Source organism: Monomorium pharaonis, chromosome 3 (genome assembly GCF_013373865.1).
Source record: "Monomorium pharaonis isolate MP-MQ-018 chromosome 3, ASM1337386v2, whole genome shotgun sequence".
NCBI lineage: Eukaryota > Metazoa > Arthropoda > Insecta > Hymenoptera > Formicidae > Monomorium > Monomorium pharaonis.
This window is the reverse complement of record NC_050469.1, coordinates 8,096,001-8,123,226: the sequence shown is the minus strand read 5'-3', so window position 1 is coordinate 8,123,226 and position 27,226 is coordinate 8,096,001. Positions and strand designations below refer to the sequence as shown.

General features: G+C 39.2%; 2 protein-coding genes and 1 long non-coding RNA gene across 4 annotated transcripts in view; 1 reads left to right on the top strand and 2 right to left on the bottom strand.

The window, feature by feature from the left end:
* LOC105835619 (E3 ubiquitin-protein ligase MIB1) overlaps window positions 1–9,555 on the bottom strand; it is a 375,334-nt gene extending 365,779 nt beyond the window's left edge. Inside the window, exons 1-8 of the mRNA XM_028193844.2 lie at window positions 9,342–9,555; window positions 8,530–8,877; window positions 8,244–8,444; window positions 8,049–8,168; window positions 6,909–7,235; window positions 6,659–6,806; window positions 6,328–6,569; window positions 6,048–6,245 (exon numbers count right to left, since the gene is read on the bottom strand). Coding sequence (XP_028049645.1) covers window positions 6,048–6,245; window positions 6,328–6,569; window positions 6,659–6,806; window positions 6,909–7,235; window positions 8,049–8,168; window positions 8,244–8,444; window positions 8,530–8,877; window positions 9,342–9,443 — 1,686 coding nt within the window. The 5' untranslated portion in view covers window positions 9,444–9,555. The remainder of the gene's footprint in view (window positions 1–6,047; window positions 6,246–6,327; window positions 6,570–6,658; window positions 6,807–6,908; window positions 7,236–8,048; window positions 8,169–8,243; window positions 8,445–8,529; window positions 8,878–9,341) is intronic.
* A 124-nt stretch (window positions 9,556–9,679) lies between these two features.
* The window catches only part of LOC118644835, a 35,746-nt gene continuing 18,199 nt past the window's right edge, over window positions 9,680–27,226 (top strand). The window contains exon 1 of the long non-coding RNA XR_004962628.1: window positions 9,680–10,628. This is a non-coding gene — a long non-coding RNA (uncharacterized LOC118644835). The remainder of the gene's footprint in view (window positions 10,629–27,226) is intronic.
* Window positions 13,029–27,226, bottom strand: part of LOC105835798 (titin) — a 38,312-nt gene continuing 24,114 nt past the window's right edge. For both annotated transcript variants that reach the window (XM_012679354.3, XM_028193821.2), the window contains exons 3-7: window positions 22,884–22,934; window positions 22,026–22,490; window positions 21,669–21,950; window positions 14,143–21,547; window positions 13,029–13,874 (exon numbers count right to left, since the gene is read on the bottom strand). In XM_012679354.3, coding sequence (XP_012534808.1) covers window positions 13,769–13,874; window positions 14,143–21,547; window positions 21,669–21,950; window positions 22,026–22,490; window positions 22,884–22,934 — 8,309 coding nt within the window. In that variant the 3' untranslated portion in view covers window positions 13,029–13,768. The remainder of the gene's footprint in view (window positions 13,875–14,142; window positions 21,548–21,668; window positions 21,951–22,025; window positions 22,491–22,883; window positions 22,935–27,226) is intronic.

The following is a 27,226-nucleotide window of genomic DNA, read 5'->3' as shown; positions in this document are numbered from 1 at the left end:
ATTATAATATCAAATATATATATGTATATAATTACTGCGTTCGACAAAGCAAATCTGAGAGATGTCGGAGTGCTCTCTTACCTCACTCTATAGTATCTTTGTTCAATTTCAGTAAATAACAAAGACAGAATGTATCAGCAGAGCCTCCAGACGCTTCAGATTTGCTTTGCCGAACACACCCAATATCAAAGAAAAAGAATACAAACAGGTCCATCCATTATCTTCTTCTATTTTGATATGTTTTTCTTTTTTTTTTAATTTTCAGTATAAAAGACGTACGGAATTTTTTAATTAATCTAATATTTTAAGAAGAGAATTTACTCTATTCCTTTATAACATTATGTCGAGTAATAAATGTTTCTCGCGGTGCATCAGAGTTATTTTGAAGCATTGTTTCTATTAACTAGAACGTGGTCTAGAATCGCAGAGCACAGCCATAAATATAAAAAAATAATCAACGTATACTTCGCCCGTTTCGCTACTAACACAATGTAATACGCTTCTCGCTTTACGACCCTCTTCAATTTGACGTTCTAAGCTCGACATACAACGACGCGCCAAATATATGTATAAGCGCAAGTTCTCTTCATGATCCTTTGCATCAACGAAATATATATACTGGCTCAATTTCGACCAAAAAAATAGTATCGACTATCGATGAGATTCGGATCACATTCATTTCACGATCCAAGAACAAGCTGTTGAGCGTTCTATCAACGACGTGTATGTCTCAGAAAAATTTGAACAATTCGAAAGATACACATAAAATTTAAGTATACGATTTTGGAAATGGAAAAGAGATCATAGATCCGTTTTACATCCAGTACAAACGTATCGAAAGACTGCAATCAGAACGAGATTCTGCTCACGAAAACGCATGCAGAATGCAAGAATACATTTCAGGACGTATCTCCTACGCTGTAAAAGCAAAGTGTTAAATCCGTTTACACGGAGAATCTATTCAGGTATTTATTTAAAACGCTCTGTCCATGTTCTTCTTGAGGGATTGGCCTGGGACCGAAGCATTTTTCGACTACCAACGAGGTAGTTTGCTATTCTGGAAGGAAGCGAATAGCAATGCATGCTGGGAATAGTACGCGGCAGCTGCATAAAAGTATATCACATTCTTTGAAAAAGAAGCTTCTGAATTCTATCGGCCCCAAGAGCTTTCCGTTTTAGACAGGGATAAGATATAGACGAAATTGTTATTTCCGAAACTATTGAAGAACATAAAAATTATTTGCCTCTAAAAATTGACACAAAAGAATTAATAAAAGTATTAAAAATAAAGAATAAACCTTTTTAAAATTAATAATTTAATCATTAAAAAATTCTTTCGAAGTGTATGTCTAGAGAATTCATTGGAAAAAACAAAATTTTATAAATTAATTGTGACTCTGAAAATGGGTTGTTAGGCAAAGATAAAAAATAGTTTATTAAGAGAGAGAGATAAATGGGATAATATTACAATTAAAAAAATTAGAACGAAATAAAATTGCAACAATGTGTTAATGGAAAGATCAGCGAGACAAAAGAATGAAAAAACTGTATGAACGCAATACCTTTTTGTGTCACCATTAAAATCCAAGTACGGAAAAAATTGCAAGTAAAGTAGTTTAAAGTAACGTCATCAGTATACGTAAATATAACGCTAAATAATAACGTGCATATAAATATTCAAATTGTCGGATTATACTCGCGGACATTCAAATATTAGCTCGATCGCCCTCGCGCAAGTAGAGCGCAGGCATTTTCTGCGTGGATATGTGGCCCGAGAGCGTTACTTCTGTTGAGTCTGCAGAGCGTCGAGGGGAATATTGTCGCTGTCAGCGAATATGTTTTATAGCAATGTCGCGGGATGCGGCTATAGGTAACGTCGAGATGGATCGAGAAGAGAAAGAAAGAGAGAGAGCGAAAAAGGGTGGCGTAATACTAGGTGGGTATTGGATTTGTAATAGAGGTCACAGAGCTATAGGCATTCTTTTTCCGATTTCAACCCTCCCCCGTGGAGCGTCGCAGCCCTCATTTCAAGAGGAACCACTTTTTCTCCATGTGTAAGACGGTCGCATCGGCGCAAAGACTACCGATTCAATTGAATGCATTATTCGCACGACGGAGTAAAGAACTGTCGAATTGTATTATTCGCATCTTTATTCTTTACGCCTCGTTATTCCTCAAGGATTTTCCCATCGCTACGACGCTGCCGGAGGAAACGACTAACGAAGGAATCGAAAATTCATCCCATTAAATCGCGCAATTATCTACGGTTCGATAGAATACTGCACGATGTGCTAAAAATGCTTAAACGAATAGAAATTTTGTAAGCGATCGAAGAGCCAATTATTATTGATAATATTCAATCGCAATTGCGTAACATGGATTGTCTACGATTTATTTCGGGCATTTATTGGACGATACTAGCCGCGTAACGCACACGATTGAACTCAATTATAGCACGTACAGTATGTCCTGGCCGCACTCGTAAAATAGAATGGTCTCGGCTGAAACATCATGTCGGATATATTGAGGTATACAGAATTATGAGAGGACGCAGTTTCTCCAAAGCGATTAATCCTCATTGACCGAAATACGCGCGATATGTGTATTGTTGACAATTATTACAAGGGACATAGTCGATTTTTTGTTCGCGAACACTGCTAAATAAAACTCGTAGACAAATAATCTTTTACTCAGATCTTCAGATAATTTCCAGATTATCTTTTTTTCACTTGCGTAATCGTAAGAAAAGAGAGAAAACGGACAAACGAAAATAAAGGCATTATAGTCGGACTATTGTCTTGATATTTTTCCTCAGTTATCCCGAAATGAACAGCGGAAACCATAAGGATGACTAGACCGATTTTAACGGTAGCAACGAGGGGTTGCTACACCCGCAGGGAGCGTATACACACACACACATACACACACACACACACACTCACATACACGGTAGCTCCAAAGACGTCCGGTATTTCGATTAGTCCGATCCTTCAACGAAGCAGACAGGATGATAGCGCGATCGCAAAAATTCTCCTCGTCCTTCCATTCCCTCCCGCCGCCCAACACCGGTATTGTCGGATCGACTTGTCGGAATTTCGCGCACGTGCCGAACGCGAAAGTCTGCCTTTCTTGTCTGGTACATACGTACGTGATCGTTGAAATTTTATTTCTTCGCGAAAAGTACGCTCGGCGCTGCAACGCGGAAAAAAAAGTTTCCTTTCGAAAACTTCGACAAGGGAATGAAATAAGATCGCAACAAAATCATCGACTATTATCATAGAATAAATGCTTTACATACAAACGTTGAATAAAAATAATAATATATCAATTATAGAGCTTTGCGATTTTCATCGCTTTTGTATGTGTGTATAAAACGTTTATAAAAATAAGCTTTTAAAAAGCTTCGAATTTCAGCAACGTAACTCCTAAATAATTTTTCATCAAGAAATTTCTTATCGCTTTTAAAAAGAGCAATTATGCAAATGTTGGCTGTAAATGTGGAATAAGAACGTAGCCGAGAAGAAACAGACATGAACCGTAATTCTGCGAGCGCTAATGCAAGCATATTTTCGCGAGTCTTATGTTCCTGGCCTGATGAAATATATGAACGGTATTTCACGACGGTCGCAATACACCCTGGCACCGCGTAAAAACATCGTTGATTTACATTTACTGTTAATTTATACCATTTTGTGCGGTGATTATGAAAATGAGAAGGCTATTGCCTAACTTTCTTAATTACTTCTCTAAACTGTTGGCGGCCGGTATAAGAAAAAGCTTTTGCGATAATTTAATGTAATTACTTATATATACTTTTCTAATCAACTTTTCTAACAAATTTCTACATATTTAATAAAATATATTTATCAAAAAGTGATTATTTTATATTAAAATTCCTATGTTTCTAAATTAAAAAGTGACAAGTAAAAAACTTTTTACATAAACTAAAAAATCTTTTTAAAAGTGTTCTAAAAACAGTGTTTAAAAAAAAAGGAAAAAACAAATACCAGTAAATGGCGAGCACGTGAATGTTGTTTATCACAGAAAATGTTTCTAGTTGTCTTCAGATTTCGAATTGTTTCGAAGGGAAATAGGGACCCGCAGTATTATACCCCATTGCTGGAGCACCAAATATACACAGCGCGTCTTGATTATGCGCAACACGTATTCTCAAACACAATCCCGCGACACTCGTAACGCAGGTGGAATTCGAGGCTTCCTCGAGGCAGATAACTGAATTAATTAAGTCTCCTGCAAATGAGGAGATACCCGTGTAACAAAGGTGAATTAACACTAATTCACATTCGCATATCCGGCGCTCGTGCACAAATATCGCGTTGTATCAAAAAACGATGCAAAATAGTCGACGTGAAATTATGAAAGCGAAATATATGTTACGCTTTACTTCGAGTAATATACATGAATAAATTAAATATGAAGCAAAAGGAAAATAAATTGAATATGATACGACCCCGGGTGTGAAGATGAAAAAATATATAATAATTGTACAATGTTTAAAGCGTTTGCAATAGTCAACAACAGCATCGTCGACCGTTTAATGCGAAGAAGAAGTCGCAAGCATCTCCGACGCCATCAATAATAAAATACAACTACGTGCGGTTATATATCCAGCAGACTCTGCTCTCAAATATCGAAGCAAGAAGGGTAATATATATCCTGATTGGAATTTCTCTCCTTTTTCAACAATATCCACTTTTTCCTTTTACCCTTCTGCGCTCTCTCTCTCTCTCTCTCTCTCTCTCTCTCTCTCTCTCTCTCTCTCTTCCCTTTTTCTTTTCCCTTGTTATGTCTTCTTCGTGTCTCAGATTTAAATTTATTTTCTTTATTCCGAGTAAGCCGTGTTTGCACAATGCCATTGCATATTCAATTTTATAAGAAATATTTTCACGAATAGGAAGAGAGAACAAATATTTATCTCTTCAATGTATGTGATGACCATTATATCATATAAAATTGTAAGTATAATATAAGATACTTAGTTAAAAGACTACGTAAAAATACTTTTTTCTTCATTTCTTTTTAAAAATTACTTTTTAAATTTGATAATTAATTAATAATAATTACTTTTTTAATTTAATAATTATAAATAATATTGTTGTGAAAATTGTGAAAATTTTAAGAAAACTTTTCGTAAAATATAACGCCTCACCAGATTTAGTGAAATAGGAAACTTAATTGGCTATAGATTAAGCAAACTTAGCCATCGTACTATTAGGTTACATGCTCAGAAAAGGACCGCATATTTTGTCGGATACAAAACGAGAGAAGGAAAACAAAGCAAAATGTTGGAAGAGAGAGAGGAAAAAGGGTTGTAGCAAGAGGTGTTCGTTTACGTAGTTTCAGACCAGCATAAATCATTGGAGGGCGGAATACCACAAATATATCATGTTCAGACAGTTCAAGAATAAAATAAACAACCCCTACCCTCTTTCCTTTATTCTCCCTTGTGGCCCACCACCGAAACCTCCGCCTATGGTTATATTTCACGAGATTTCATTCCAGTACAATCTCCTACAATAAACCCGCGGTTTTCTCTAAGTCGTTGATTTACTTCACGACTGTATAAACAGAAATATTGTTTAAGCTGTATGTATCAGAGTTGACTCTATGCAATTCATCAGACCATAATTATTAATAAAACATTAATATATCATTTATATATAAAATACTTATGTAGTATAATATTTTTGCCATAAAATAATAAAAACTTAATCTTATTAGGCGTTATTATATCTGTAACTATTAAAATAATTCTATAATTCTATATTATAAATAAAATTAATTTTGTATTATAATTGCCTAAATATTACGTATGCCTAAGCTTATGTAAACAAAATGGAATTATTATTCACGAAGTCTTATATTTAAAATATTTTTTAATCAATATTATTGATAATATTTTTAATTTATCTAAAATCCGATACAGTAGTGGTTTTCTTATGTAGTAATAAATATTTAATAAAGCATTCTCTAAATGCCAGATAATAACTGAAGGCAATATAAAATATTAAATTGTATACACTTACCTGTAGACTCGGATGGCAGCCCAATTCCAACAGAGTTCGCACAACACCAGCGTGTCCTTTATTAACTGCGATGTGAAGAGCAGTCTGACGTCTTTTATTTCGAGCATTTAGATCGGCGCCGGCACCAGCGAGAAGAGCCATAACACCTGGCTCATCTCCAAAAGCAGCATGATGTACAGCTCTATCACCATCTTTGTCCTATTTTCAAAAAAAATACAATATAAGTAAATGCAGTCCGATATATATTTATAATCTTCATTGATTTATAAAAAATACTTACTTCCATTTCAACATCCGCGGTGAACCGGAGAAGTATTTTTATAACTTCTAAATGACCGTTTTGACTTGCAGCTTGTAATGCGGTATGACCAGCGAATACACCGTTAACTTCGGCTTCTGGTCGTTTTAAGCATTCCTCGCATTTAGCGGCGTCGCCATTTGCTGCGGTTTTTACTAATTCTTCATTGACATCACCAGATACATGTGTCTCGAATAATTTCTTCAATAATGCTGATAATCGTTCTGCAAAATAAAGCAGTATACAATCGTATTTGACCAGAAGTGTACGATTCATAAACAATTAATTAATTCAATTTTTATTGTATACTCACCACCACTACTATTCCCTGGAACACTTCCGTCACTACTAGCCACTTTTGTAACAGCTTGAGGATTATATGTCCATGATGTACTACAAACTTCCACTTTTAAATCTCCATCATGATATATCTGCTGAACTCTACCTATCTTTCCCAATGTCTAAAAAAGATTATTCAGAATTAAACGTAAGATATAAAAACAAATAAAATTGCACTTAAGTTTTATTATTTTTATCATGCTTATTAGTAAAAAAATACTTACTGGAGCCATTGCCTCTGCCCATTCCCCATGTCCACGCTGAAGTAATTTAATTTTTTCTATATCATGACATATTTGAACTAAATCTCCAACAGCAAACGTCTGATTGTCGGAACTTGAAGTAACAGGAACGGGTATCTGGACTTTAGTGAGTACAGCAGGGTTAAAAGTCCAGCGATTACCACTTGGATAAGAAACAACAATGTCATGATCTTCATCAATACCAACAACCGTTCCTGTAGTGCCAAGACATTCGAACATTCCATCTGTCCAACCTCCATGGCCATGTTGCAATGACTGTACAATTTCTAATTCCAAGTCGACATTAACCTGCAGTTACAAAAATTTTTTTTTTAATTGGCGTAACAGATATTGCAATCATGCAATAATATTGTGGTAATCGTGGCATAAGTCTGCTCTTTGTGTCAACGATATAGATTCAAATTCACTCATATTAGATTTTTAAGCAATCACCTCTCAGAAAGCAATGGAAATACCAAGAGTATCTTTGTCAAGAAATAATTAAATAAAGCTAAAGGTGGTAATCATGATCTTCAATCAAAGATCCCTAATCCAAAACTTCAAAGAATGATAAAAAAAAAAAACTACTAAAAAAACTACTTTGACACATGTTCCTTTTATCTGTGTGTAATTGTGGTACAGTCATGCATCTACTATTTGTCGAAGGCTCAGGTTTAAATCCTGGTAGTCAATAAGAAATATCGACTTTTATTATAAACCATCTCTCGAAAGGCAATGGCAAAGTATCTTGCCATAAAAACTTTTCTAATGTCCATTTCTATCAATATAGATTAATTTTAATTTCGATTTAACTTACTTTTATTTTTTTTCTAATTCTTAAAACTAAATCAAGAAGCCTTCTTTGTCGCTGCACTGCTGCACTGGTGCAATAAGCTAGAATAAGACAGAAATATTTTTTCCCATTCTAACTTATTGCACCAGTACAGCAGTGCAGCGACAAAGAACAAGCCTAAGATTAAAGTTAATCTACATTAATACAAAAATGAATATAAATAGATCGTTCAGAACCAGTATTAAAACTGTAAGTCCCATGTATTTATGTAAAAAACATATGCTACCAAAATAAACTAAAGAGTCACCGCCTTTCTGACAATTATTTACCTGATCACCAATTTGCAGACCATGAGGTCCTGTTCGACCTGGACCTTGCTCACCCAATAATGGCAAATGATCTCTATATACTGTTTGTCCTTTTGCATCATTAACTACTTTTAAATCAGCCTAGATATAAAAAAATATATGTATTAATATAAAGCTATTTATATAATATAAAGCAATTAATATTATAATACTAACCATTCCTTCAAATCCGACTCTATACAAATTTTTGGCGCCATTGTCCCAAATAACATAAGCCGCTGAACGTGGACTAGCTGCAGACCAATCTTGTATTTCATTAACTTTTCCCCGACGACCATTTCCACCATCTTGATCTTCCCATTGCCAATCCACGCCTCGTACAACTCTTGCACCAGGAAATATGCCACGAATTGCAATCTGTATTAAAAATATTATATTATTTAATAAAACAAAAAGATAGCAAATAATGTTTAATAATAAGGATGAGATTTATTGTTTGTACCTTTTTGCTTTTCCTACGAGGCTCCAATAAAACTCTTTCACTTCCTGGTGTAGCAATGCGAAAAAATCTATGTCGTAAGTGATGTTTATCCCCATGATAACAAATGGAACAAAGATCATAATTGCCACATTCAGCGCACTTCCATCTTATTCCAAAGATAGGCTGCTGACGACAAGTATCGCACATTGTGCCATCATGTTTCACTCCAGTTGGTGCAGAATCTAATATACGTAGATCAAAAGCTCCAGAGCATCGATAGTTGGCTGCTGTGCCGTTATCCCAGACGACCACAACCTCTTCTGGAGATTCAAAATTTCTAACGGTGCCCACGTGACCTTCTCCACCATCCTATTAATCAATTGAAAAACAATAATTAAAATATCCTTTAATTATCCGTTAATCTGTGTTGCTAATTCGAAAAAGCTTCCTAACAATATGGCTATGTTTGCCAACAAAATATACATGATTCAAAATAAAACTATTGCTTCTATTATTGTGTAATTATCTGTCCATTAAAAATCACATATATTTATGTATAATATTGCAAAATCTAAAGATAATTTAGATAAGTAAGCAACGCGTATCTATGCTCCAATTAAATACAAAATATTACATGAATAAACAATATCAAAATAACCTTACAGCGAGTTAAATTACTCTTTTGCGGATTCAATTTTCTTGCAAAAATTTGCGAACAATCGTCAGAGGGAACTGAGAACACGGGAGCATACGTTACGATTAATCCCACGGGAAAAGAGTATCGCGTTGCCTTAAAAAAATCGCGTTTAACACAGTTAACCTCTCGTTCTAACCTGTTTTCCCCACTTCCATTCCGGTCCACGAATCACTCGGGCGCCGACGCCTTCCATCATAAAACGCGTCGTACGAGTACCCGTACTCGCACCGGCCTCCATCGCTCGTTGACAACGATTCCTTCGCGTTTCTTCGCTGAAAAATCGCGGAGAACACGATGCCTCACGATGCCTCTACCTCGCGCATACACCGAAAGATAAAGTACCACTTTGACAATGCGTCAAAACACGCGCTGCCAACGCGTATCGTCTAGGAACTTAATCCATCATTTGGCGCGCGTTTACGTCATTTAAAAACGCTTTCATAATTACGCGTTTCGTTGCTGCGTTTATTTCATTAACATTTACGTTTATATTTTTGTTTCCTTGTCTCATCTTTAAATACTTTATGTGAAATTGCTTGTGGAACTTGCAGCCATAGAAATATTGAATTTGTCTCCTGATGTTGGCAGCCCTGAATCTAAATTAAACTTCAGGCGGACGAAATATTTAAACAATTGATGCACAGTGTTCGAATTTTTTACTCAATTCTTCAAAATGATGATTCATAAACTTTGCGTGATATTAACAAATAAAATCAAAACAAATAACTAAACTAGTTTATATTTAACTAGCATAACTGCAAAGCGATTTAATTTAATGAAAAATTAACATTATTATTTTTTACCGTTGTTTTGTTTTCAAATTGAAATCTTTTTGTTGGCGTGAATGAAATTGCCAATTAAATTATTTGTACGGAGCAAAGACACATAGACTGACATACAAAATCTTTTATTCATATAAAAGGACACTTTATACTAGCACGTACTGTCGAACCTAGCCTAACTCCATACAGTCGGCATCGCCGGGACCTTTTCTCTCTCTCTCTCTCTCTCTCCTTCTCTTGGCTCTTTATCCCGTTTATCACATAGTATAATACACGGCGAATGATATCGAATTATATTCCGTGTAGCACCGCGCGACTGCAATCGTACTCACATGCAAGGAAGAGGCAGCCGAGAAATCCGCGAGTTCGAATTTCTTCCGTCGACCGCGCCGCGCGCCATCTGCCAGTGCGCGCGTATACTGATTCAAAATCCTTCCGTCAGTCTAATCGTCCTCGGTAATCATGCCGGATTGCGAGGAAATGTGTGTGAGAGTATTGCGCGAGGATACGGTGACATGGCCAGACGGCGGATAGGAATTGACCGGTTTACATGCAAACATTCGTGCATACGTACGTCTCGCTGCCTCGACCGACACCTCGTCACCTAGTTTTACATGAGTATTCTACGTATATCCAGCACGGTATGTATAACCTTACGCCATTACAGCTACATGCATAATATCGTACTTATTATCGTAAACATTCGACACTCATATTTACCTTCGACAATTATTACTCGTTATAATTGTATGAATGGGGAAAGAGGATTGATATATCAAGATATATAAATACTAAATTTGCGGATTATAATCGTTAGAGATTATTGGCTTGGGATAAACTGACTCGACTACAAAACCGCGTAACTTTCAATGAGCCTTGAGCAAATCGTTTTCGTTACTTTCGCGTTGCTCGTCGCAAAAGTGCGCGCGCTGCGTGGTAAATTTTCATCGTGATGGAAGACGAGCACGAGGTCGCGCGCTTTCATCAATATTATCTTTAACTAATTGAGAGTTATGACACTGATCCTTTTGCTCTTCTTGATCTATTCGAACGCACATTCACCGGGTTATAAAAAAACTGGGTTATAAAAAGTGCATAGTTTTATAAGATACCTGGAATAAGGCTCACTTCATTAATTTTATTTTTTAAAGCCCTTATAAAAAAATGTGTAATACTACTTATTTTGAATATTAAAAGTACTAATAACAGTGCTTAAAATAAGTATCAATTAATGATTACTTTAATAATGCCCAGTATTTTATTTTTATAAGAGAAACACTATTTAATAGAATTAAAAAAATTTATTCTGTTTAATAGTTTTTGAAAAATAAAATAATTTAAGTGGGCCTTATTCATACCAATGTTTTTGTCTTGGTTTTATCTTGTCACATTATTATAATTACTTTCACCTAAGAATTGTATTTAAAATGCCTACTCAACTTTTCCTCGTGGAGAGAATGCAGCGCTGATTATTTGTATGTATCGTAATTTTATTATGATTATAAAACACAAAAAAAACGTTTCGTACGTATATCAAAAATTTATTATCGATTATTGCTTGGGAGATTTGTTTCACGTTTGAGAACAGTGACAGTAATAATATGGCCACTCTGTGTATCACGATCGAGTTATCGTGGAAGCTTCATGAGTACGTTGGTCTTTCAAGTCGAAAGAGATACCTTACGTGAAGAAAAAGTGAAAAACGCTTTCATGACAGTTCTTCGCGAGAAGCTGTTCTCCCGGGGCACATACGAGCTTAATTATTAATAAATGCGTAACTAGGATTAACGGGCCGCTGATATCAGGAAGACCGAACGTTGACTCGTCTTCGTTCGATTATTATACAGACAGTATGCGCAGTATTTCGTGCGACAATATATATATAAAACATTCGTTCTATTTATTACACTAAAAAGTGTCCATAGTGTTCCAGAGTCTCAAAGCGTGACGTTTCTTTCGTTATTAAACGACGATCGTACGAATCGAGTATCATCGCTATCGAGATAAATAATTGACTTGGAAAGAGATCCCGTAGTTCTTTATCGTTTTCTCTTTTCTAACGCGATACTTTGAGACTGGAGAACCGGTATGGGCAATGATCTCGTCTCGTTCTCTTAACAGCTATACTTTCGTACAAATGTATAGAACATCGTTATCGTTAAGTATTATCATCAGAGGAGGGTACAATGTATATAAAGAATTATATAAATGTATATATATTTATATTTATATATATATTTATATTTATATATTTATATTTATATATTTATATTTATATTTATATATAATGACGCCAGCTCGCCGGAGAAGCAAATTCTCGGATCGGTCCTCCGCGCGAGCCGCTGTTTGAGCTTTGAGATGCGTGTATCTTTCCTCTCTCTGGCTTTCTCTCTTTCTCTCTCTCTCTCTCTTTCTCTTTTACATTTTACATACACCATATACACACGCGCGCACACATACACACACTCGCGCGCGCACTAAGATACGATCGTTGGCACTGTATAGTGTTGGATCGATTAAAAACGAAAGAAAGAAGATGGCTCGATCGGAAGTTCTTTCTAAAAAAAAAAAAAAACCTTTGTCGCTTAAGAATACTGGAAGCACGGTCGGCTATGATTATGCCGATCCATTAATCTCGATCGTGTCCGAGTGCGCGTGAATGTCAGCAAACTTGAGTAATGTGACCCGATCATTGGGACACGTAGCAGCCGAATAAACGATCCAGAAGAGGCTCAATCGCGTAGCAAATAATCATATATCGTCGTCGCTTAAGATTGTCGCAGTGACACCATAAGAGCCATAAGGACACGCCATAATCTTGCTTCTTCACCATATTTCCAAATTTATACGGCGTTTTATCGTAGGAGGGATACAATGGACGTATATTATGCGTAGAAAAAATGTTTAAAAAAGCTACTAGCTAGCTAAACGATTTACGAATCAAAGTATCCTTCATACGATTCTCCTCCGCTATTTTAGTATCACTACGTAACCCATTCGGCCGGTGCGTTAAATCTTTCTTCTTTCTATTCTTTTTCTTCTTTTTTTTTTCGTTTTTTATGCGTCATATGAAACGCACTTTGTCTCTTCTTTTTACCCCCGTCACCTACAAGTCGCAATTGCAACTTTCTCTCTATCTCTCTCTCTTTCTCTTCGCGTTTTTTTTTTTAATACCGACGACGATGACCGTGGCTGCGGACGGCGCTCGTTGCCGAAACGAAAGCAGTGCCGTTGATATTCGACACTGACAAAGGCACAGTCATAAGTCTCGTACGTTCAGTAATTTCCTTCTTTCTTGTTTTTTTAGGACACGTATAAAATATCCCACGCGAGACAGAACGCGGAATTATCACGAACGAATTTTTTTTCTTTTTCTTTTCTTTTTTTGCCTACATTTTTTACATAAACGCTGCTTGGCTCTTTCTTCCGTGTTCGCATATTAGCACCGATAACACGCCTTGATACGCAATTAATTTCCTATGATTTTCCGACCGGTATAATTGCCTCTTTCTTTTCTCCCCCCCCCCCTCTTCCCCCATCGCTTTTTTTCTCTTTATTTTATATAACATAATATAATATTATTAATATAAATGTTTACGTTTTGGCCACTCAGTTCGTGATCGCCGAAGCACACTATTGTCTGTGTTTCGCGCGACGTTTCGATAGTTTAGAACAATTTTAATTCACTTTTATACAACACTGAATTCTTTCCTGCTGTCGACTTTCTCGTCCTTTTGTATGCTTCTTTATAGAGATGAATTCCGTGATCCAGCTCAGCGGCTCATCTCCTTCTCTTGGCATCTGTGGTTGCGGCTATCATTTGCCTCAGCATCGGCTCCGGACTGCATACTCGCGGGTCGCAGTTCATGTTTCCATCACCTCCGCAACTAAAATTTTGCAACAATTTGCATTAGGTTTTTCTTTAAATAACAGAAATAAAATTAATATAATGGCCGGGCCCATATTTATAATCAAATTTCATATTTAAGTATTGCGTTAAAATGTCATCAACCAATTCACAGAGCCTATTAGCATTTTAAGACATTATTTGAAATAAGAATCAATTATAAGTACAAGTCATACAGAGATAGAGAATATAAAGAAACATGTTCTGTCTATTTTCTTATTTAAAGAAGTATTTTTTTTTTAACTTACATGCAGCGGAGGCAAGGTCCAGATGCCGACTTAATGACCTCTCCCACTCGATAGGCCTGGCCACGGACCTGGCATCCACTTCGTCTCGCGGCTCCTTTGTAAGCGTGTGCGTGAAAGTGCGGAGGTAACGTAGTCGTAGTCGTAGTAGTGGTAGTAGTCAAATTAAGAGCTGTGGCCATCGATACGGGACACTCGTATCTGGGGCAGCAAAAACCGCTGATCGGTTCTTCGTGGCAACCCGGAATAGGCGGTGGACAGCTCTGTTGAAGACAAATGATGTCGCTTCTGAAGCAGAAACAGAAGTCGCATGGGTCGTCCCTAGGTATCTGTTGCGCCGAAACATAGACCTTGCCGCCATATCGGCAAGTTCCCGGTCCACCATAGTCATCCTCGCCATAATCGTCGTCGGGATTTGGATAGCCAGCGGGTATGGGGAGATGAGAATCCTCGCCCGATATTCCAGTTTGATCAGGATATTCCGGAATATGAGGAGCCAAAGTGGTCACCGGTCGTTGTTCAGGGAAGTTATAATCGATCTCTGGTTTCGCAGTAGCTGCGGGGAAGTGGTCAAAGTGAGGATGCTCTTCGCCTTCATGTGGATGAAGTTCCTCTTCTGGTATTTCTTCTGTAATTTCTCCAGTTGGTAATTCTGTGGATACCGGCTGCGTTTTTATGACAGGTTCTTCAGGTGTTTCTGATTGCTCACTTTCTTCGGATTTTATTGGAATCTGGTATTCAGGTTCTTCTGGTATTATTGTTCCAAGGGTAGCCGTTTCCTCAGGCAGTTCAGTTGGTTTTACACTAGACACCTTGACTGGACCCTCAACTTCTGTTTTTATCGTAATAGGTGCTTCAGATGCATGTTCGGTAGTAAATTGTGGTTCTTCGGTTATATCCGGATGACTCTCTTCGGATACAGTTGGATGAGTCTCGTCTTCTCCAGGTTTACTAGGCTGAATTTCTCCCTCGGAGGTTTCTTCCTCAGAAGGAAGAGGCCTTTCAGTAGGCTGCAATTTGGTAATCGACGTTTGTTCTTCTTCATGAATTGAAGTTATTTCAGTTGAATAAGTGGGTTCAGTAGAATAAGCTTCTTCTTTTATCGTAGAAACTTCAGTCGGTTTTTCTTCAACTTTTGGAGTCACTTCCACTGGAATTACTTCTTCCGGTAGTGTTTCTTTGGTCGCTGCACTTTCAATTGCTTTTGTCGTAGTTTCACTTTTTTCTGACGACTCTGTTTCTTGTTCAGGTTTAGCCGGCTTTTCCGTTTCAGATGGAATTTCCTCAGGTTTTTCAGTTGAACTTACTTCCAGTATTGTAACAGGTTCCTCCGGCTTTTCCGTACTTTCAGTTGTAGTGGTTTCTTCTTCAGGTGAAGGCTTCTCGACTTCACTAATTTCAGTTGCTGGCTTTGATACTTCTTCTTCAATAGTAGATAACGTTGTATGATATTCAGGTTCAATAGTACTTTGTTTTTCTTCTGTCTTTACCGATACTGGTTGTTCTTCGGGTGTCAGACCTGTTATTGTTGTTGCTTCTTCACTTACTGTATGTTCCAGTAAACTAACTTTAGTAACTTGACCTTCCTCTTCTGGTTTTTGTTCTGTTGAAATAGTCGTCTCCATTGGTCCCTGAATTTTTACAACTAATTCAGGAATTTCTTCTTGTTTGGTATGCTCCTCTATTGTAATAGCAGGTGTTGTAGTTTCCTCCTTAACAGCTTCTTCTATTTCTTTTTCGCCTGCTTCCGTTGGTTCCGTAATCGGCTCTTCACTACTAGGCTTTTCCGTTATTCCGATTTCTGGTTTCTGTTCTTCATCTTTTTTGATGTCAGGTATAACAGATTGATCCTCCGCTAAACCAGGTAATTGCGTTTCTGGTTTAATACTTTCAGTTGTTTGTTCCTCTTGACTCGTTACCAACGTGACCTCTTCTGTCGAAACGCCACCTTCCTTTATCTCTTCTTCACTGGTACTGGAGGAGACAGTCTGTTCCTCTACGGGATACTCAGATTTTGGAGTTTGTTCTTCAGTTGAAACGGTGATATATTCTTTTTCTGTAGCTGGTGTTTCGGCTTCCGGAATAATGGGCTGTTTAGTTTCTACTTCGCCTGGCTCAGTTTCTTTTATGATTGGAGTAGTGGATTGTTCGCCAAGTTCTTTCTCTGTTGATACTTCTGATGCGGTATCTTCTTTAACAGGTAATTCAGATGTATGAGATTCAATTTCGGATATAACTTCTGGAATCTTTTCGCTAGTTCCAATGGGCTGCTCGTGTTCTGCTTCTGCTTCGGTAGTTTTATCAATTCCGATAATTTTCGTTGGTTCCTCAGTACTGATTGGAGATTCAGTTTCAGATGGTTTTTCTTCAGGCAATTTTGTAACTAATAATTCTTCTTCGTTTTCTGTAACTGATGATTCTGTATGTTTTTCTATATATTCTGTAGTTTCCTTTTCTGCACTTTCTGTTGTTTCTTCAAGAGAAACTTTAGGAGTAGATTCTTCGACTAGTTTAGTGGTTTCCTTACCAGGAATTTCGGCTTCAACAGGAATAATATGCTCTTTTTCAATTGCAGGAGCTTGAGTTGAAATTTCTAATTCTATCTTCGTGGTTTCTTCCGTGGAAACTTCCATAGGCTTTACAGTCGTAAATTCTTTTGTTATTGCCTCTTCACTTATTGTATAATCATGTATCAATGTCGTCGATTCAGTTTCAGATAGAATTGGCTTCTGTGTTTCTGTTTCACTTGGAGTGATACCAGGCAATTTTGTTTGGCTTTCTGGTTCTTTAGTTTGAACAGTTTCAGTTAATGTAACCGTCTCAGGCTCTTTTTCTTCTTTGTATCCAGTTTCATTTTCAGATGAAACTTTATGCTCAGTCGTCGACTGTATTTCAGGAACAGAAGTAGTCTCATACTCTGGTTTGACAGTCTTTTGTTGCTCTGGAATTTCTTGTTTCTCCGTCACAATTTCTTCTGGCGTTGTAGATATTTCGTGTTCTTCAGTAGTAATAGGTTCTTCAGAGGTTGGCTTTAATGGGACTTTTTCTTCTTCTGGTTTCTTTTCGATTTTTTCAATTGGTTTAAGCGTAGATTGTTCTTCTTTTTCCTCAGTTGGTTTTTCTTGTTCTATGGACGTAGTTTCTTCACCTTTATCAGCTGCTATAGTCGTAATTTCTTCTCCTTTCTCAGCAGGTTTTGAAATTTCTTCTACTTCGACAGGAATAGAAGTCTCTTTTTCTTCCGTCACAGAAACCGTAACAATTTCTTCAGTACCTTGAGGTCCCTGTTCTATAGGTACAAGTGTGGAAGTAATTATTTCGCCACTAACAGTACTTTGTTTTTCTCCAGTCTCCTCCTGTGGTTGCTCAGTTGAAATTGCTGATTCTGTTACACCTTCGCTAACTTGACCTTCTGTAGCTTCTTCTGGCACAATTGGAGGCACAGTATGTTCTTCGGGTACGTGACTGGTAGATTCTTGTGACGTTTCAAGTACTGGACTACTGGTATGTTCCTCAGGATATTGCTCAAAAGGTTGTCCACCTGTAGTTGGCTGTTTATAAACAGGTTCAAGAGTAGTTTTCTGTCTCTCAGTTGCTATTTCTTCTTCAGACAAAGTAACAGAAGGAACAGTGATTTCTACAGGCCGTGATTCCGGCGTACTAATCTCACCAGCTAAAGTACTCGATTCTGTCGCAGCTTCAGTTGATATTTCCGTAGGTGAAACAGTCTTCTGACTTTCTATTCCTGTTTCGGGTATTTTGGGTTCAATTACATGACTTCCAGACTCCAAGTCGACCCCAGTCGGTGCGGAATCACAAGCATACATGGGACAACAAGAGTCTTCGTTCGTGTGAATTGGCATGCAATTTGACAGATGAACTGGCGGGGCTGGACATTGCACAAGTTCGCATTGTACAATACTACTGACACAACGACAACTGGTTTGACATGCGTTTGCCGGTGGAACGGCTGAATTATTGCTGTAAGATTGTCCTTCAACGAGACAATTACCTTCTCCTGGAATACCCGACGGACGAGGTACAATCTCCGATGTACTCTCTCCTTCTACAGAAGTTTCCTCAGGAATACTTGTGGTTATATATTGAGGTACTTCTTTTGGTAGTATTTCAGTTGTCAATTCAGGTGTTTCTGTTGGAATAACCGTTGAATATTTCTCTTTTTCTTCACGATCCGGTATCTCCGTGCCAATTTTTTGAACAATTTCTTCTTCGGGTATCTGTGGTTGTTCTGTAATGGATACTTTAGGTGTTTCAGGAGTTATACCTGTGGATATTTCAGCTGGGCTCTCTGTTTCTTTGATTGGTGTCTCTTCCTTTATTGATGGTTGCGTGGATTCTTCTAATCCCGGTTGCTCAATTTCAGTGGTAGGTGTAATTTCTTTTTCGATGGGAATTTCATGCTTCGTAGATTCTTCAAATCCAGGTAATTCAGTTGATACCTCAGAAACTAATACTGGTATTGTTGTACTTTCGCTTTCTGTGGTTACGATTGTTTTATTAACATCCACCTCTTTTTCACCTTCAACTGGTCCTTCAGGAATTTTGTGAGTTGTAGAAGACTCCTCGTGAGTTGCAGGACTAGATGTTTCTGTCTCTTTCCTCTCATATATTTCTGGTTGTTCCTCAGTGATTGATTCCTGAGTTTGTTCCTCTTGTCCTAGTTCAGTTGTGACTTTTTCCGATTGTTCGCTCGTTATTTCAGGTTGCTCTGGCGTAACAGCTTCGGCAATAGATTCTGTTGTACTATCCTTGGCTGGTCCGGTTATAGCACCTTCCAAAGATGGAATATGAGAGATTTCTTCTTCAAAAGGAATTGTCGGTTTGAGTGGTTCTTCAGTTATTTCCTTTTCTGGCTTTTGTGTTTGTTCCTCATGCAATTCTGGTTCAATAGATTCCTGATCCTCCTTGCGGTCTGAAGGAATTGAAGGCTGGCTTGGTATATGTTCCTCACTGATAGAAGGCTCAGTTTGTATTTTTTCTGTTCCCACCATTGTCTCAGCGGTTTCGGTTTTAATAGGAATTTCTGTTTGAATTTCCTCTGTAGATACAGGCACAGAAATCTTTTCTTCATCTCCTTTCTCAATTTCACTTGGTTCGATAGGATGTTTATCAGGTAATTCTGTTTGATCGATGCTAGTTACTTCTGTTGGTTTCGATTCCACAGTTTCCTCAGACGATTCTTTTTCTGTCATCATTGTAGTTTGTTGTTCAACACTTTCTGTTGACGCACCTTTAGTATCTTCTATTTCCTCCGGAATATGACTTTCAGTAACAACCTCTTTCTTTGTAGAATATTGTTCAGGTTGCTCGGTTATTCCTTCTTTAACAGCAGGTTTTTGTGTTGTAAACTTATCTTCTATCGTCTTTATCGCTTCCGTGGTTTGCTCCTCTTTCAAAACAGGTTCTTCAGTCTGTAATTCTTTTTCCTTTTCGCTAGTTATATCTGGTATTGCAATGGGATGTTCAGTAACACGTTCCTCTACTGGTTTTTCAGTAATTGGTTCTTCTTTTTCGACGGGAATTATTTCAGTTTCTTTTTCTTCGACCTGTGGCACGTGCGTTGATTGCTCAGCAGAAGGAATTATAGTAGTAACAAGTTCACCTTCTGTTGTATGTTCTTTTTCAAGATCCGAAGGCACTGTCGTATGTTCCGTTGGAATAGATATCGGTGTTTCAGAAACTATTTCTGGTTTCGTTGCAATTGGAGGTTGCATTTCTATTTCCTCTTCCTTCTTTGGTTGCACTTCTTTTTCACCTTTTTCACCACTTTCCTCAGTAGATTTTTCAGGTGCTTTTTCTCCTGGTACTTCCTGAGCAATGGTTGTAGAAGATTCCGTGATAGCTTGAACTTCGGTGACAGCAGGTGTGCTTTCTGTTTTCGTTTCTTCAGAAATTGTAGTAATTTCAGGTTTACCCTGAGTTGATACATTTATTTCAGTAGCTGCTTCCACTGATTCAGTACCTTCTGTCGCAATCGGTTTTACAGTTTCTTCTGATGGAGTTAGCGTGATCTCCTGTTCTTGCGGGAAATATGTCGTTAGTTTCTGTGGAGATTCAGTTACAAGATTATCAGGACTAAGTTCTGGATGCGTAACACCGTGATCTTCCGGTACATGATATACGCCATCTTCTGCCTTCTGTTCTGGGCTTCGTTCAGGAATCGGTATGCCAGTTGGACCTTGAGGTGGAATTTCAGGAGTTGATACTTCTTCCGTATGTGATTCCTTCGTAGGTTCCTCGCTCATCACTGAACTCTCAGTCAAACCGGCATCTTCTTTCTTAGCACCAACAGTGGCTTGCTCTTCAATTATTGCGTGCTCAGATGTTGTCTCTTCTGGACGTTGTTCTTCGCTTGTTATTGGTTTCTGTTCTTCGACAGATTGTTCGGTAGAACCACTTATTTCAGTCGATTGAACTTCTTCCGTGACAGCAGTTACCGTCGGATGCGATATTTCTTTCTCAGTGGCGATTTGTTCAGTACTGGATATTTCATGAGCAACAGTTACAATTTCCTCTTTCGGGGATTCCGTTTCTGTCGTCAAAGGTTCCCCTGGAGTAGTTTCTGGTTCACCTTTGTCTGCCTTTGGCTGCTCACTGATAGATTCAGAAACAACGCTGATACCAGGCTCTTCAATTGGCAATGTTGTCTTCTCAATGATTTCAGTCGAAATCTCTGGTATTTCTGGCGCTTTTGTCACGCTAATATGTTCTTCTTCTGTTGTCTTTTCTATTTCAGTTATTTCTTCTTGTGTCTGCGTTGATAATTCTTCATGCGGACTAGTAGTCTCTTCTTCTTTTATCGGAATTTCGGTCTGCGTTGTTTCGCTACTAGGTCCCCTTTCAATAATAGCAGGAGTGGGTTCCTTTTCTGTGCTTACGTGTTCTTCAGATATCTGTTCTGTCGGTAATATCTCTTCTGGTTGTAAGCCTTGCGCGATAGACGAAACTTCTGGTATTTCAGCGGTAGGTGTTTTAGTAACTAAATTTTCTTCAACTTCTTGTATTGTCGTAGATATTTCCGGCTTCTCTGTTTCTATTTCAGAGGGCACTTCCACTGCTTCTGCCTTTTCCGATGTTATATCAGGAGGAGAAGTTTCAGTAATATGTTCGTGCGGTGGAATAGATTCTTTCTCAACAGTAGTAGTTTCTATTTCTCCTGTCGACAGGGTTGCTGGCTGTTCTTTAGATTCGGTGGACGGAGTGTATCCTCGCGTAATGTGTTCGATAATTCCTTCGATATTTTCTTCTTCTTCCTTATCTTGCGGTATAATATTATCGATACCTGGGGGTATTGTTTCCTGAGAATGTTCATCCTTCTGTTGTTGATCTTCAATCGAGGGGAATTCGGTCATTTCGTCAAGTGGTAATTCCGAAGTAATTCCTTCCTCTGTAATAAATACACACAGGAATATCCTTTAATACGTAATGTTCATTGACTAATGACGCCTATTAGATCATGGAGTTACATAATACATCACAACTATTAGTTATTACATGAAATTACTTACCACACTTGTATGTGGTCGGACAACATTCTCCTTCCGGTGGCGGTAAGGCCGTGCAATTCTTTCCATGTTCTTGCATCGGCGTTCCGCAATTTTGCACCGCGCAAGCAATCTCGCCTCGGAAGCAATAGCAATGCTGGCAAGGTTGAGTAGAGTAAATCAGATCGCCGTCTTCGTAGACTTTATCCTCGTAATAACATTGAGGTAACACGCCAGGAGGTAGTGTTGTGGTCATGATGAGACCAGGAGTTGGACCAACCGTGGTGCTAGGTTCTTCATCATATTCTGCGCAAAGAATCAATAATTGTGGCCACTTTTCTACATAACACCAAGGTATTAGAGGACAATTCAATTACTTACCGCAATTGTATTTGATCGGACAACATACACCCGGTTGATAGACCGGTTTACATCCAGCCACTCGTAAAGTACACTCTTGCATGACACAAGTGGTTCTATTTCTGATGCAGTAGCAAAGCTCACAAGGATTGTGATGATCCAACGGCAGCATAGCGCCGTCTGCATAAAACCTCTCGTCGACATGGCAGCCGTAATTGTCGTGGAAACCAACCTCCGTAGATTCCGGTGCGCTTGTCGTCGATGTTAACAGTTGAACCGGTACTTCCGGACAGGTGATTACGGGGCAACATTGATCTGGACGTTTCTCCACTGTGCAATCCTGACCGATCGCTTTCGTGAACGGACAGACTTTCAAGTAGCACATCAGCATTCGATTGTGGCATGTGCAGTTCAGACATGGTTCACTCGTCATGATCCTATCGCCTTCTTGATACCGCTGATAGTTGAAGTAACATCCAACGGTAGCTAAAGAAATAATTTAACATTAAGTACGCTGAATCTCTAAATTTCTAAAATATAATTATATACAACACGAAAATTTTATTTTCGCGGCATTATTATTTTGAAACGTAACGAATAAATTCAATTTGAAAAAATTTAGAACATTTTTTGTCAATAATTTTATTAATTTGTATAAATATAATCATAATTGTATGTTTATTATTTTTATAAATTGTAATTTTTCTCTTTATATAATACGTATGTTGCATAAAAATGATTCGTAACAATTGTCTTTTAGTCGTTTAATCTATTGAATTAAAATACAACGCGTGCGACTTCTCGAACTACAATATAATTAATGTCACATTGCGTATAACGATTAATTAGACACAATAAAAGCAGATATGATATACATACCTCCATACTCGTACTCTGCGATCTGTGTGGTATCCTGATCATATACCGGTGCTGCAATTAAAGAAACACGACTGTTAGTGCTACGCGATCGAGTACACCGCGACAGGTATAAGTATGTATGTACTCGTACGTGAAGTTAAAGTTAATGAAAAACATAAAACGGGATTGCCGAATAAGCTCGGCGAAATTCGCAGGGGTGGACATCAATGCGTCTCCCGCGTGCAGTTTATCATAGTAATTACTGGCGGGACGCATTCGTCGTCTCTTGAGGGTGTACCGAGGCTTAACAACGGGACGAGTGGAAGCGTCATATGGCGCGAACACACGTGGGCGAATTCTCGTTAACACCCTCGCCCCAATCGTACGAGTTGCATGGTGAACGCGCACGGAGTAGTGAATTCCATTCGGGTTTTCCTCTCGCGCGCAATTCATGCGGAAATTTTCGCGTACAACAATCCCGTATCTCCCATTGTAACCCCATTCTTTTCTTACACGCTTTCGCAATTTCTTTTTTGAAATTGGAGTATGGCGGGTAAAACTCGAGTTCAATTATTTCTGAAACGTGATGATTGGATATTCTTTTGAGGTACAATCACCAAGATGTTTTTACTGAGAAATCGCACAATGAGCCTTCTCTATAGCCACCCTTATTCTTGCTTTCTCATCTTCGAAATAGTGTCTAGCTTTATACTACATGAAAGATTTCAAATGACATCCGTGCAATACGTATATAAAATACGGATGAAAAAATATTGTTTAGATCCTAATAAAACAGTTGAATTGTTCACATATATTACACCAGTTTATTTAAATTTATTAATGCATTTTCAAGATTGGATATTGATAAATTTATAAAATATTTAATATATGCATCTTCTTTAAGAACTCGCTATTCAATAATATACCTTTGATACATGGAAGCGAGTTTCACGATATTCGAGAATTAGCATTCCGCGATGCAGGTGATTTCCAGTGAACCGAACTGTACAGGCAAGCACAACGATGGTTGAATGGAGACTTGGTCATGTCTCGTCAGTCCCACGAGCGAGCCGGAGACCGAGCCGCGTGCCTCCACGTTATACGAACCCATCACGTACGCGTGGCCTACCGAGACGATTCTTGTCTCGCACAATGGTCAGACTAAATTATTACGTCGCACTTCCCTTCGCGAAGACCACGGTCAAGGTGTCGAGGCTTCGTGTACACGATTGTAATCTCGGTACGTGATCTTCATTATGCGAGCACTTAACTACAACGACACAATATGATCATTCAATGTACAAGCGATATGCATTGGCAGTAATTAAACGCATAATGAGACAATTGGATTGTTACTGAATAAAAGGACTATTACTGCATAAAAGAACCTTATCGGAGTACCGTGGAAGTAACGGGGAATATCATGACAAAGAATTAAAAGGGAAAAGAAAAATGCTCGCTGCATTCGTCATTGAATTCGGCTCCTGCCTGGAATCAGCGAAGATTTGACACCTCTTTCAATGCTCCAACAAGTTGATATTTTCTTCGTTTCTTCGATAGATCAGTAAACGATAAATTACCGTTCATGAATTAACAATTGAGCACGTATAATCGGAAGATGCTGACAAAAAATCGCAGCTCATTTCGACAGTAGTAATGAAAAATTTCATCGTAAGGAAGCACAATAATTTCGATCATTTGCTCGGCTTTTGACACTTGTTCCTTATCCTTTCGAAATCGAAAGGCGCGAATTACATGAGCCTCTTGGAAGAGGCGCAGTGAGAGTCGTTCAATAAATTTCACTTGGCAAAAGATAACGCTTCCTTCTCCGGATGCAAAAATCCAATTCCGAATAAAACACGACGTCGTATACAAAGCCGCGCGGAAGTGCATCGGCTTTAGAGGCGGACTTCTCTCTCTCTCTCTTTCTCTCTCTCTTTTTTCTCTTTCTCTCTCTCTCTCTCTCTCTCTCTCTCTCTCTCTCTCTCGTAGTGTACGCGGAACGCAGAACTCTAAATCAATCTCGATCGCGTAGAAAAAGGGCAACGTGGGAGTTTATCGGTATCAACAATAAACGCATCTTCCCTCGAATATAATTTCCGCGCGCGCGATTTATGCGTTCTTCGGCCGCGCTTTGCTCGCGTAATCGAGGACAGAAGATCGCGCTTTATACACATACGCGCGCGCCAATACACGTGTGTATGGGTATCTCGTGGAATCATTATGTAAGTCAACGTACCGCCGGGTTCTCCGGTTTCCTCTTCGTATGTGTCGTTTCCCCACCCGCGATTGTCTCGCTCCCGCTTCGGGGGAGCCGCGATTCCTCTCGATTCCTCCCGTGTGCCGCGACCTGACCCGTGTCTTCCCTTTCTCCGCGCGTTTGAGCGCGCGCGCGTGCGAACGATGCTGTTACACACTACAGAGAACAAGAGAACTCGGGGCTGTTGCGCTCGCGTTATGAAATCATTCCCGGCGGCCTTGCCTCGCGAAAGTTCATTACCATCAGCCGCGCACGCTCCGATGAACACCTGGCACCGCAGCCAGCCCCTGGCGTATTGCGTGCACGAAATTCTGCATCACGCATTCTCCAAGGTCGCGGTTTCCTCTGTCGCGCGCTCACACAAGACCGACCCTGATGAAGAACACGCCGAAAGAAAAAGATGATGGAATAATTTCGTTCCTTTGTGTGTGTGTGCGTACGCGAGATGAAAGACTCGTCATGTGACGGAACTTTTCCTCGGCCAGGTCCGTTTCGCATGAGAGACTGACGGTTACTCGGAAATTACGCAATTCCCTCACCGTAATAGCTTTATTGAAATAAATTCACGCGAGCAGAAAAATGAATGTTATTTATCTACAGAAAAATAAATGTTATGTTTCTGCCTTAACGATAACGTTATAGATATCCGGATAGCATGGAAATCTTGCTAATTGGTTTTGGCGTAATACGCGTACCGTACTGTTTCCGGCGTATAATCCCTTTCGAGGACAATCATAAATTACTCTCCCAATCACACGGGATCGAGTTCATTGCCACTTCCTACATTACGATGCGAGTCCGCGCGCCGTTAGGTCCGGTAATGAGAATAATTCCCAACTCGGGGAAAGAAACACTCGCTTCCGATAAGGGGTCCGGGATCTTTGAACCGCGATTCACTTCGTTGCGCGAGTATGACTCGTATGTGCGATTGGATCTAGCGGCCGCGTCGAAACGTGATCAAAACGCCGCAGATACCGGCGAATAACGCCCATAAATTACGCCTTGCGAAAGCGGAACACTCATTTTCCAAAACGGACTGACGCGACCGATTTAATCCGTGTCACGCTGACGTTGCACCCACGCGTTCCGTTATATACCCTTCGTCGGATGACCGCAGCTGACCTCGCCATCTCAGTAGTCAAGAAGGTATATATACAGACGAGAGAAAGACAGAGAGAGAGAGAGAGATAGAGAGAGAGAAAGAGAGTTCTAAGGAGTACGCGCGCGTGGACGAGGGAGTGGAGTCCTCTTACGACGTACCGGTTACAACGGGTCCTTTCTATACCCTCTCACCGCGCGAGAGCTCTTCCTCGTCGTCTGAATCGAAACGACGCGGAGTTCATTCGCGTTCGCTATCAAAAGCACATTGGATCGCCTTAAAACCCTCCACTGTTTCGCTCTCCCGTGAGAAAAGACCCTCGCTGGGCGGATAGATTCTCGCGTCTCGGACAATTTAATTCGTGCATAATTCAGAAGATCCGGAGAAACGCTCGCGCGGCTTCAGACGCGTGCAGAAATCTCTCGAGCAGATTTATGGATCGACTCGCACAATTACATCTCGAGTAAGACACTCGGAGTGGAGGATTTAAAACGTGTGCGTAACTGTATGCGGTCGCATGGTCACATACATCACGGTGAATTTTTATGCGCCCCGCGCCGCGTGCGACGCCATTCGGATCCTCTTCTCCTGTCGTTGCGCAAGACGAGAGACAGGACTCACTCGCGAGAGCGTTTGCTGATGCTTGATGATAACGACACTCTGCCGAGCATTAGGCATAAATATGGAACGCCTTAGGGGTCAGATGCGTCTTCGGTAGACGATGTACCGTGGATTGTAAGTGACGAACGGTGAGGTATGCGGTCAGTGACATCCCGATGTGGGCACGTCGAATGATTGCTCCTCGGGGCTTACAGGTTTGACCAGAATTCACACGGTAACGCGTGGATGCAGCGGTGGAGGAACCGCTACGTGGAGAACCATACGTCGAGACGCGTTTTTTTTTCCTCCATTGATCTCAAGCTTAGATCACTTCCGGGTAAAATGCCGAAATTGATTCCTTCGCTTATCGCGAAAGTAAATTTTATCTTGTCGTGTTGCTACCTT